This window comes from Manis javanica, chromosome 2, assembly GCF_040802235.1.
Source record: "Manis javanica isolate MJ-LG chromosome 2, MJ_LKY, whole genome shotgun sequence".
Lineage (NCBI taxonomy): Eukaryota > Metazoa > Chordata > Mammalia > Pholidota > Manidae > Manis > Manis javanica.
Window position 1 is genome coordinate 36,364,074 of NC_133157.1, and position 13,074 is coordinate 36,377,147.

At 36.9% G+C, this 13,074-nt stretch overlaps 1 protein-coding gene across 1 annotated transcript in view; it reads left to right on the top strand.

Annotated features, from left to right (window-relative positions):
• The window catches only part of KIF24 (kinesin family member 24), an 81,046-nt gene that overhangs the window by 54,388 nt on the left and 13,584 nt on the right, over window positions 1–13,074 (top strand). The window contains exons 7-8 of the mRNA XM_017657617.3: window positions 1,188–1,309; window positions 2,117–2,222. Coding sequence (XP_017513106.3) covers window positions 1,188–1,309; window positions 2,117–2,222 — 228 coding nt within the window. The remainder of the gene's footprint in view (window positions 1–1,187; window positions 1,310–2,116; window positions 2,223–13,074) is intronic.

The following is a 13,074-nucleotide window of genomic DNA, read 5'->3' on the forward strand; positions in this document are numbered from 1 at the left end:
GCTCCCCAAGATGAGTGCATTTAAAATATCCTAAATTTGATTCTAAAATACAATTCTAAATCTCACATACAGATAATATTTAGAAATACAACTGCTGCTTAGACCATGAAGGAACTTATCATTAGTTAAAATCTTTAAAAGCACCTGGCCCCTACTTGTTAAGATATTTTATGGCCTATTCTTGAAATTTGACTCTGTCAACTTTTCAACTCTTAGTTTAAAAATTATGGCCATGTTCAATATGATATAAATTAAAATTCTGAGAGATTGAGGAAAAAAAAGACTTTCTTACTCTTAATTTACTATAAAATAAGTGAACTTATCATAAGTGCTCATAGTATAGTAGAAACCACATGGGCTTTGGAGTCAGTCATACAGCATGTAGATTTTTGTTCACATAACAGCTGTTTGTGAGCAAATAAACCTCTGAGGTTATTCTTCAGCATACACTGGGCATGATAATTGTACTTGCCTCACATCAGGCCACTGTAATAATTCTATCAAATAATATTTTTAAAGTTCTTCATCTATTTGCTTATCAGTAATCAACACTCCTTCTCCTATCCAAAATCAGGGCACCATGTGGCTAGAGGCCAGTCCTGAGGCTTCACCACCCTTCCCCCATTCCCTGTGGCTTGAGGGACCCAAGTTAGTTTTTACTTCCATTTGGAGGGGCATTGGTCTCGAGGGAAATCATGGGCTCATGGTAATTGCAGTCACTTATCACGTCCATGTTCCCACACGTCAGGCCTGGCCTCTTTTATGACTGCATCCTGGTGGAACAGGTGGATGTGATCAGTCACTCTGTGATGCACATTTTCATTCTTTGCCTCAGTTACTAAGATAGATAGGTATTACAGGATCTTGCTTTGGAACCAAGTTAAACCCTGGGGATTTTAGCAGGCTAAACCCATCAAAGATTTTAAAAAGTGTGTGAGATCAAGAGCAAATTAGCTCTTGAGCTATTGAATGTTCTTCACCAAGATTAGTAGTCCACATTGTTCACATTATTGTTGGGTACTAAAACTGTATGATTTAATGTTTAGGAAGCTTTTCATGTGGGGGGAGAAAACTGCAATGTACTGATGAAGTTATTTACCTGGTCTCTTCTGCTCTCAGCCAACTCTTAGGAACCAGAGGGCTTTGTTTACTCCTTGGGGAAATCACCCTGTGGATTTTATTTTCAGGTGATCCTGAAAGGCAGCAAGGAGCGCAGCACTGGGGCCACTGGAGTTAATGTAGACTCCTCCCGCTCCCATGCTATCATCCAAATTCAGATCAAAGACGCAGCCAAGAGGATATTTGGCAGGTGAGCTGGAATTATGCAGGGAATTGCATTGTCTGCCTTTCCCTAGTGTGACTTTAAAATATGTGTTATCAACAACAGGACACCCTGCCACCGTGGAGTTCTTTATTTCAGGAATACAGAGCAAAGTTGTTAGCCCTGAAATAAATCATTATGCTGAAGTGCCATCAGTTGATTAACCATGAAGTAATGACCTATTGTTGGTCAACCCTAAGTTATTAAAAGGGACATTGATTGCTTCTAAAGTGAACCACAGTATCAGCAGAGGAATAGGAGGGAATGCATTTCAGAGGCCAAAAAAAAAAGGAAAATTAATCCATCCTTCTTGAAAGAAGCCATAAGACAATTGGGTACATTCATTGCTTTGCTAGTGCTATCTTAGCACATTCTGCCACACTGATGGATGAGTCAATCTCACCTCTGAGTAATGAGTCTTTTTCTTTCTTTCTTTTTTTTTTTTGGCTGGAAAGCAGCCCACAATAGTTTCTATTTAATTATCTAAGTGGCCACCTAAGTGATTTGCATTGTGGCCATTTAGCTTTATGGGAAGAATGTTTTATTAATTTCAGTCATACTTTCTCACAAATGACTATAGCCAAAGGCACTTCACTCAGGAGGTGCCTGAGTACACAATGTCAGCAGTAGCTGACAGGTCAGAATCTTGCCATATTTTTGAAAAGCTGACAGTAATGTCTTTTCTTTCCTGAGGATGGGCCAGTGTTAATTTCTTCCTGCCATCAGAAAATGCTGATTGATGTAAAAATAAACCAAAGCTCCAAAGAAGTCATCCCTACTGTGTCTTTTCTCTAGGATCTCTTTTATTGACTTGGCTGGCAGTGAAAGAGCAGCTGATGCCAGAGACTCAGATAGACAAACAAAGATGGAAGGTGCAGAAATAAACCAGAGTCTTCTGGCTGTAAGTTGTTTGAAAACTTTAATCTAAAAGTCCTTCTTAAGAGATTTTGCACCCCTTTACCTGTAGCCCGAGTGAGGGTGGGATGGAGTTAGCAAAGCAAGAGCCTGGTCTTATCTAGCCGTGGAGTTAAGGGTTGGAGATGGAAGCTGCCCAGTCAAATTCTTGGCAACTCTAGACAACTCTTCCCTTCTCTCCCTGCCTTCTCTTCCTTTGGTAAGTCCCTGCCAATTAGGAACAGAGAAGTATTATTGCAGTTACTGAATGATTAACTTAGGTAAATTCTCTCAACAAGTTTTAAAATTGTATTTTTCAAACATAAAAAAAAAATAGTACAAATGGTATAATGATTTGCCAAATACTTGTCACCCAGCTCAACATGTGAAAAATCTAACCAACACTTTCCTTCTCCTGGTTGGATTATTTTAAAGCAAATCCTGCCATCATGTCATCTTTTCTACCAATATTTCACTATGTATCTCAAAGAGATAAGGACTTTTATTTTTTAGTATAACCATAGCACCATTATCATACCTAAAGAAATAATTATATAATGGTATCTATTACCCAGCAAGTTTTATAATTTCTCCAATTATTCCATAGATATATTTTTATAGTTAGTTTGTTTCAAACCAGGGTGTAAATCCTCCAGTTGGTTTTAGTTGATAGGTCTCTATTCTATACCAGTTCTTCTCCATTTTTAATATCAATGTATTTATGGAGGAAAACTGGGCTACATGTCCTGTAAGATTTCCAACATTCTGGATTAGGCTGACTGTATCCCCCTGTTGATGTTTAACATGTACTTTATCATCTATTTTCTATAAAGTAGTTAAGATCTATATTTGTGCTATCCAGTAAGGAAGCCAGTAAGCCACATGTGGCTATTGAGTGCTTGAAACGTGTGGCTAGTCTGAATTCGGATACGCTATAAGTATAAAATACACACGATTTTGAAGCATGTGAAATATCTCGTTAATACTTTTTCATACTGATTGCATGCTGAAATTATATTTTTCTGTATATTGGATTAAGTAAAATATAATTAAGATTAATTTCATGTGATTTTTTTCAAATGTAGCTATTAGAAATTTAAAATTATACTTATGGTCTGCATTTGTGGCTCATGTATTTCTATTTGGAAAGTGCTGATCTAGAGGCTTAATTAGACTTAGGTTCTATTTTTTTGGCAAGAATAATTCATGGGATTCTATAGCATCTTACTACACTGATGGACAGTGACTATAATGGGGGTATGTGGTGGGGACTTGAAAATGGGGGGAATCTAGTAACTATAATGTTGCTTATGTAATTATATATTAATGATACCAAAATTAAAAAAATAAAAAGTAAAAAAAAAGAATAATTCATGGATAGTTCTTAGATTTCCCATCTCTGGGATGTCTGCTTGTCTCTTTCTGTGATATTGAGAATAAGAAAGATTCAAATGTTGTCAGCTTCCTCCATTTTAGTGGCCATTGATGAGTTTTAGCAGCCATTGATGAGTATCACCGATACCCATTTGTTTTGCTAGGGATTCCAAAATAATGATATTCTTTTTTTTTTAGAAGAGTGTACATATTTAATTGCACAGCTCAATGAATTTTCACAAGCTGATCACACCCATATAACCAACATTCAGATAAAAAATAGAACATCAAGCAATCTTCTCCAAGCAAACCCCTCCTACTCCCTTCTGCAAAAATAGCCATTTCCTAAGTTTTTTTTATATTGATATACAATCTTATATTAGTTTCAAGTATACAGAATAGTAGTTAAACAGTTACCCATATTATTAAATTCTCAGCCCCACTAGTACAGCTACTATCTGTCAACATAGGAAGCTGTTACAGAATCACTGGTTATATTCTCCTTGCTTTACTACCACCTCCATAAACAGCCTACATTATGATTGAGAAATTTTATGCCCCTTTATCACCCTCAAACTCCCCACCCACCTACCCTGATCTCTCCCCCATGGTAACCACCAGTCCCTTCTTAGTTGTCTGTAAGTCTACTGCTCTTTCGTTCCTTCTGTTTTGCTTTGTATTTATACTCCACAAATAAGTAAAATCATATGGTATTTGTCTTTCTCCACCTGCCTTATTTCACTGAGCATAATACTCTCTAGCTCCATCCATGTTATTGCAAATGGCAGGATTTCTTTTCCTTTTATGGCTGAATAATATTCCATTGTGTATATGTACCACATCTTCTTTACCCATTCATCTATTGATGGACCCTTAGGTTGCTTCCATACCTTGGCTATTGTAAATAATGCAGCAATAAACATAAGGGTGCATATATCTTTTTGGATCAGGGATTTTGTTTTCTTTGGGTAAATACCTAGAAATGGAATTGCTGGGTCAAATGGTATTTCTATTTTTAGTTTTTCAAGGAACCTCCATAATGCTTTCCACAGTGGCTGCACCAATTGACATTCCCACCAACAGTGTAGGAGGATTCCCTTTTCTCCACATTCTCACCAACACTTGTTATTTCTTGTCTTTTGGATAGTGGCCACTCTGCCTGTGTGAGGAAATAACTCATTGTGGTTTTGATTTGCATTTCCCAGATGATCAGTGATATGAAGCATCTTTTCATATGCCTGCTGGCCATCTATATTTCTTCTTTGGAAAAATGTCTGTTCAGGACCTCCACCCATTTTTTTAAATTGGGTTATTTTTTTTGGAGGGGTGTTGACACATATGAGCTCTTCGTGTATTTTGGATGTTAACCCCTTATTGGATAAATTGTTTACAAATATATTCTCCCATCCTGTAGGTTACCTTTTTGTTCTGCTGATGATGTCCTTTGCTGGTGTACAGAAGCTTTTTAGTTTGATGTAGTCCCACTTGTTCATTTTTTTTTGTCTCCCTTGCCCAAAGAGATGTGTCCAGGAAAAAACTGTTAATATTTATGTTCAAGAAATTTTTGCCTATGTTTTCTTCCAAGAGTTTTATGGTTTCATGACTTACATTCAGGTCTTTGATCCATTTCAAGTTTACTTTTGTATATGGAGTTAGGCATTAATCCAGTTTCATTTTCTTATGTGTAGCTGTCCAGTTTTGCCAAAACCAGTTCTTGAAGAGGCTGTCTTTCCCCATTGTATATTCATGGATCCTTTATTGTATATTAATTGACCATAGATGTGTGGGTTTATATATCTCTACTCTATATTCTGTTCCACTGATCTATGGGTTTGTTCTTGTGCCAGTACCAAATTGTTTTGATTACTGTTGCTTTGTAGTAGAGCGTGAAGTCAGGGAGTGTAATTCCCCCCAGCTTTGTCATTCTCAGGATTGTTTTGGCTATTTGGGATCTTTTGTGTTTCCATATGAATTTTAGAACAATTTGTTCTAGTTCATTGAAAAATACTGTTGGAATTTTGTTAGGGGTTGTGTTGAATCTGTAAATTGCTTTGGACAAGATGGTCATTTTGACAGTATTAATTCTCCCTAACCATGAGCATGGGATATATTTCCACTTACTGGTGTCTTTAATTTCTCTCATGAGTCTCTTATAGTTTTCAGAGTATAGGTCTTTCACCTGCTTGGTTAGGTTTAGTCTTTTTGATGCAGTTGTAAATGGAATTATTTTCCTGATTTCTCTTTCTGTTAGTTTGTTTTTTGTATATAGGAATGTGACAGATTTCTGTGTATTAATTTTGTATCCTGGAACTTTGCTGAATGAAGTTATTAGTTATAATAGCTTTGGTGGAATCTTTAGGGTTTTCTATGTATAATATCATGTCATCCATGAACCATGACAGTTTAGTTTCTTCCTTACCAATTTGGATGCCTAGTATCTCTTTGTGTTGTCTGATTGCTATGGCTAGGATCTCCAGTACTGTGTTGAATAAGAGTGGTGAGAGTGAACATCCTTGTCTTGTTTCTGATCTTAGAGGAAAAGCTTTCAGTTTTTCACCATTAAGTATGATGTTAGCTGTGGGTTTGTCATATATGGCCTTTATTATGTTGAGGTATGTACTCTCTCCCCATTTGTTGAGTTTTTATCATGATTAAATGTTGAATTTTGTCAAATGCTTTTTCAGCTTCTATTGAGATATTGTATGGTTTTTATCCTTCTTTTTGATAATGTGGTGTATGATATTGACTGAATTACAAATATTATACCATCCTTGCATCCCTGGAATAAATCCTACTTGGTTGTGATGGATGATCCTTTCGATGTTTTTTGAATTTGGTTTGCTAATATTGTGTTGTGCATTTCCGCATCTATGTTCATCAGGGATTTTAGTCTATAATTTTCTTTTTTTGTAGCATCTTTGCCTGGCTTTGGTATTACAGTAATGCTGGCCTCAGAGAATGAATTTGGAAGTATTCCTTCCTCTTCTACTTTTTGGAATTTAAGATGGGTATTATTAGCTCTTCTTTAAATGTTTGATAGAATTCAGCTGTGAAACCATCTGGTCCTGGATTTTTATGGGGAGATTTTTTTTATTACTAATTCAATTTCATTGATGGTAATTGGTCTGTTCAGATTTTCTGTTTCTTCCTGGGTCAGTCTTGGAAGGTTGTATTTTTCTAAGAAGTTGTCCATTTCTTCTAGGTTGTCTAATTTATTGGCATATAATTTTTCATAGTAGTCTGTAATATTCTTTGTATTTCTGTAGTATCTGTCGTGACTATCCTTTGTTTCTGATTTTTTTATTTGTGTACCTTCTTTTTTATTGATAAGTCTGGCTTTCATTTATTTTCTCAGAGAACCAGCTCTTAGTTTCACTAATTTTTTCTATTGTTTTATTCTTTTCCGTATTATTTATTTCTGCTCTGATCTTTATTATGTCCCTCCTTTTTTAACTTTGTGTTTTGTTTGTTCTTCTTTTTCTAGTTTCTTTAATTGTGAGTTTAGACTGTTTATTTGGAATTGTTCTTGATTCTTGAGGTAGGCTTGTATTGCTTTGTACTTAAACAACCTTGGTGGCATCCCCACAAATATTGGACTGTTGTATTTTTGTTTTAATTTTTCTCCATGTATTGCTTTATTTCTGTTTTAATTTGGTCATTGATCCATTGATTTTAGAAGCATGTTGTTTAGCCTCCACAAGTTTGTAGGCTTTTTTATTTTCTTTGTGTAATTTATTCCTAACTCCATACCATTGTATCCGAGACATTGTTTGATACAATTTCAATATTTTTTAACTTATTGAGGCTCTATTTTTGTGGCCTAATATGTGGTCTATTATGGAAAATATTCCTTGTACACTTGAGAAAACTGTTTCCTGCTGCTTTTGGGTGGAGTGTTCTACAGATGTATGTTAAATCTATTTGATCTAATGTATTGTTCAGTACCTCTGTTCCCTTATTTATTTTCTATCTGATTGATCTGTCCGTTGATGTGAGTGGTATGTTAAAGTCTCCCACAATGAATGGGTTGTAATCTATTTCCCCATTTTTACATAGTTAGGTGCACCTATATTGGGTACATAGATGTTTATTATGGTTATAGCCTCTTGTTGGACTGACCCCTTTATAATTATGTGATGCCCTTCTTTGTCTCTTGTTACTTTCTTTGTTTTGAAATATGTTTTGTCTGATATAAGTACTGCTACTCCTGCTGTTTTCTCCCTCTTGTTTTCATGAAATATCTTCTTCCATCCCTTCACTTTTAGCATATGTATGTCTTTGGGTCTGAAATGAGTCTCCTGTAGGCAGCATATAGATGGGTCTTGTTTCTTTATCCATTCTGCCAGGTGTCTTTTAAATGGTTCATTCAGACCATTTACATTAACTATTGATAGGTATGTACTTATTGCCACTTTATTAATTGCTTTCTTTTTGTTCTTATAGATCCTTTTTGTTCCTTTCTTCCTCTCTTATGTTCTTTATATTTAATGGTTTTCTTTAATACCGTGGTTGTATTTCTCTTTTTTAATTTTTTGTATATATATTATAGGCTTTAGGTTTGTGGTTACCAAAAGTTCAAAGACAGCTTCCTGACTGTATAACAGTCTATATTAAGTTGCTGATTGCTCTATTTCAAACACAATCTAAAAGTACTTTTTTTTTCTTCTTTCTCCTCCACACTTTCTGTATTAGACACTATAATCAAAGCTATTTAGTCTTAGGAATATTTCCATCTACAGCAGTCCCTTTAATATATCCTGTAATGCTGGTTTTGTTGTTATAAATCTCAAAGAATAGCCTTTATCTGGAAATGGTTTAATCCCTGCTTCAAATTTAAATGATAATCTTGCTGGGTATAGGATTCTTGGTTGAAAGTCCTTCTGTTTCAGTACATTAAATCTTTTCATTCCACTCCCTCCTGGCCTGTAAATTTTCTGTTGAGAAGACTGCTGATAGCCTGATGGGATTTCCCTTATAAGTTATCTTTTACTTATGTTCTCTGGCTGCTTTTAATACTCTCTCCTTATCCTTAATCTTTGTCATTTTAATTCTTATGTCTTGTGGTTGACTTCCTAGGGTTCCTTTTGTTAGGGGCTCTCTGTGCTTCCATGACGTGAATGTTTCCTTCCCCAGATTGGGAAAGTTTTCAACAAGTATTTCCTCAAAGAGATTTTCTATCCTTTTGTCTCTCTCTTCTCCTTTTGGTACCCTATTATGCAAATACTGTTTTTTTATGCATGTCACAAAGCTCTCTTATTATTCTTTCATTCCTAGAGATCCTTTTTTCTCTCTGCTCCTCAGCTTTGTTGTGTTTCTGTTCTCTAATTTCCATCTCATTGTCTCCTCTGCCTGCCGCAATCTATTATTCATTCCCTCCATTGTATATCTCATTTCAGTTACTGTATTCTTCAGCTCTTGTATGTCTTTGTTGAAGTCTTCCCTGAGGTCTTTAAGTCTATAGATCAGTGAACATATTTATGACTTTTAAGTCTGCAGATCAGTGAACATATTTATGACTTTTACTTTGAAATTTTTATCAAGAAGATTGATGATCTCTGTTTCATTTAGCCCTCTTTCTGGTGTCTTAAACTGTAGTTTTGTTTGTAACATATTCTGCCTCATTTTGTCAGGTTTTCTATGTTTCTTCCTTTGTATTAGATGGATCTGCTATGCTTCTTGATCTAGAGAGTGATGGCTTTATGAAGAGGGCATCCTGTGGTGCCTAGACGTTCAGGACTCTTTCCTCTCCAGTGCCTGCTTCTCCTTTACTGTGAAGCCCAGTTGCTGTTTTAAAGGGACGGGTGGGGTGGCCACAGAGTGAGTTGCACAATGGCAGGGTGCATGAACTCACAGTGGTGGCAAGTCACCCAGTTGTGGAGCCCTTGGGTACTTAGAAGTGGTGGTTAGCCACAGGGTGGAAAGGGCATGGGTGCACTGAAACAGTGAGTCGCCCAGTGGAAGGGTCCATGGGCTCTCAATTGCTGGGGGTGGGGGTTAGATGGGGGCACAGGAGAACACAGTAGCGAGTCAGGCAGTGAGAGGCCAACTCAGAAGCAGAGGCAGTCCCTCCAAGGTGGCAGTGTGCAGCTGCTGCAGCAATGAGTGCCACAGGTACCCCCTAGCAGCAGTGCGGTGTGCAGCACCTGGCTTGACTACCCTTTGGGAGGGAGGACCTCTCAGAGCTGGCTCCTGCAGGTATCTCCCCAGTTGGGCTGAAAAAGGGCCATAAAAGCTGGGAGAGTCTCCTTCTGCCCAACTGGCAGCAAAGTTCAACATTGCTGGGCTATGTGGTGTGGCATGTTGGCGTGTTAGGGAGGTGCCTCAGAGCTGAGCCACCAGTGAGGGGAATGGAGCACCTGGGGCTCCTGAGACTGTTTGACCTCTGGGCTGAGGAAGAGCTGGGGAGGTATTGCCCACCTACTCTTTCTCCTGCAGAAACAGCCCCATCCAACCCTTACCCCTCTGGCTGTCCTCCCAGTGCCTGCAAGTGTTTCAAACTTCTGCCTCTGTGCTGGGTCTCTGTGGGTCCAGTGGAGTGTGGCCTGTCCTCCACAGGCAGCTGGTGTCTCAGCCTCTGAGTGTTCCAGCTGTCCCTGGTGTCCAGTCCCACTAATCACCAGAAGCCAGTGCAATGTGGACTTGTGTTCCCAGAGCTCCAGGGCCAGGTGCACAGAGTTCCTGGGTACCTATTTCTTCCTTGCTCCATTCCTCTTCCTCCTGCCTGTGGCTGGGGTTGGGGGAGGGCTTCAGTCCCAATTGGTCAGATCTCTGCCACTTTACCCTTTTCTATGTGGTCTTCTCTTTTTCATGTGTAGATGGTGTGTTCTGCCATCTTCAGTTCATTTTCAGGTTTAGTTGATTTGCTGTAGTTGCTTCCTTTGTGTTTGTGTGGGAGGAGGTTTCCATCCTGCCTTCTCACCCTGCAATCTTGAGCCTCTCCTGGTATTCTATTTCTAATATTCCTTCTGTGTTTATTAGCTGGAAAGAACTTTCCCTAAACTTTCTGATTATCCTGATATAATCCATACTATATGAAGGCAAGATAAATGCTTGATTCTTTGCTTCCACTCACTAGTTTTCAGAGTGAGTTAGTGTCCTGGTAACATAAACATGACCAATGAGATTTTTTTTTTTTACTTTTTTATTTGTTTTTTGTTATTATAAACTTATTGTAATAATTATTTTTGCTGCTTAAATTGCTCATCTTTGGCCAGTGAGAGACTTTTCAAGTGTGTTCCTGTGTCTTTTTGACCCAGACCTACTAGTCCCTGATAGCTTCCTGGCTTTCTGATATGATAAAATATTCCATACTTATCTTGTATATTTTCTTCCCCAAACCTTGAATCAGCTATTCCTTTAACAAGCCTTGGTTTTAGAGGGAAACAAGCCTTGGTATTTAGAAACCATTTAGGGATACTAGGGGTGCTTCCTACCCCTCGGTTAGTCCTTGCTTCTAGGCCATTTTTTTTTAATACAGCATTATTTTAATATTCCATTGTATCATTACATAGTGATCCTTACCAGCAGATTTTATTTTATAGTTTTAAATATTTCAAAAAGATGCTCAACATCTTCATCATTACAGAAATGCAAATTAAAACCACAGTGAGATACTGCCACACACTTGCTAAAATGGATATGATTTAAAACAAGATATTAACAACTACTGACAAGGATGTGAAGAAATTGGAGCCCCTCATACATCACTGGTGGGAATGTAAAATGGTTAACAGTTCTAGGCCTTTTTAATGTACAGAACTAGGAAAATATATTTTTTTTCAAAAGAGAAAAATATATCAGTGATTCATACTAATGAATCAATTCAAATTTAAGATTACAGGGTTTTTTACTTAGTATTTTTGAATTTATATTTCTCTTCCTTTTCTCTTATACTAAATTCTTAGCTCCTGATGACATTAATATAACTTTTTTGCTCTACTTCAATATATTTCAAAATAGTGCTACTATTACTCATAATATGATTATTGAATTCAGATTAAGATTTCTTTGCAGTTTCCTTTTTACTCTTAGGTTGTATCCCACTAGGGATGTACAGTCATATTATTGTGTTGCCAAGTTGCTTGATATAATTCTTTCTATGTGTTTAAGCTTACCAATTTCATATTCAGTTAAAGTAGAAATTGTAAAACAAACCATATTCAGAAAAGTCTAGTATCCATCCCTGTCCCCTCAACCCTGTTACTTCCCTCCCCTTAGAGAACCATTTTCTCCTTTTATGTATGTTTGTATTCACTCCTTTTCTTAGGGGGGAAAAAAGTCATTGTAAACACTGTTCTGCACTTTGCTTTTTTAACTAAACAATATCCTGAGCTCACTCCAGGATATAGAGATCTTCCTCATTCCTTTTTACAGCTGAAAAGTGCTGCCTTGGGTCTGCTCCTCCACATTACTTTAAGTCCTTTTGATCAGGACTAATCTCCAGCTAGGCACATTGTTTCCAGCCTTCATGAGGGATAAATTTGGAGGCTGAGATAGATGAGAGAATCAGTACCTTAAAAAAATTTTTTTTGAAATAATTTTAGATTTACTAAAAAAAGTTGCAAAAAATAAATATATAGTGTTCCTTCACCCAGCTTCCCTAATGTTAATATCTTACATAACCATAGTAAAATTAAATCAGGAACTTATTTGCTATCAATCGACCGTGTTTGAATTTCACCAGTAGTCCCACTAATGTTCTTCTCTGGATCCAGAATCCTATATTAAGGTTAGCTGTCATGTTTCCATAGTCTCATTTTTTGTCATTTGTGACCTTAATATCTTTGAAGAATGCTAGACAGTTATTTTGCAGAATATCTCTGAATTTGGGTTTGCCTGATGTTTTCTGATGCTTAGATAATGAATTTTTAAGAAGAGTACCACAGAAGTTGTACCCTTCTCAGTGTATCATGTCAGGTAGTGCATGATGTCAATATATTGTTTTATTACAGGTAATGTTAACCTCAGTCACTTAGTTAAGGGGGTTTGGGCTCATTTTCTCTGCTGTAAAGTCACTATTTTTTTTCCTTTTATAATTTATTAATAAGTATCTTATGGGGAGACACTTTGAAACTATGCAAATGTCCTGCTTACATCACACTTTCACTACCTAATTTTGGCATCATTGATGATTTTTACCTGTAAAAATTATTACTGTGGTGTTTACCTGCTGGGATTTTTCCATTCCCATCATTCTTTCCTCATTAATTAGTTAGAATTCTGCTGGATGAAAGAGCTGTCCTTTCTTTCCAATTTATTTATTTGGTACATTATTTATAACAGTAAATGGATATTTATTTGCTAGATTATAATTGATTTCTATCATAATTTTGTTGCTCAAACCATCCCAAATTTTGCCATTGGAGCTCTTTTAGGTTGGCCCCTCTATCCTTTTGATATGCCCCTATCCTTTTTTTGCACATCTCTTTGCCCTCTGGCACTACGAGGTATCACACACTCGTCTTGTACTTCCCCTGCCCTATCCC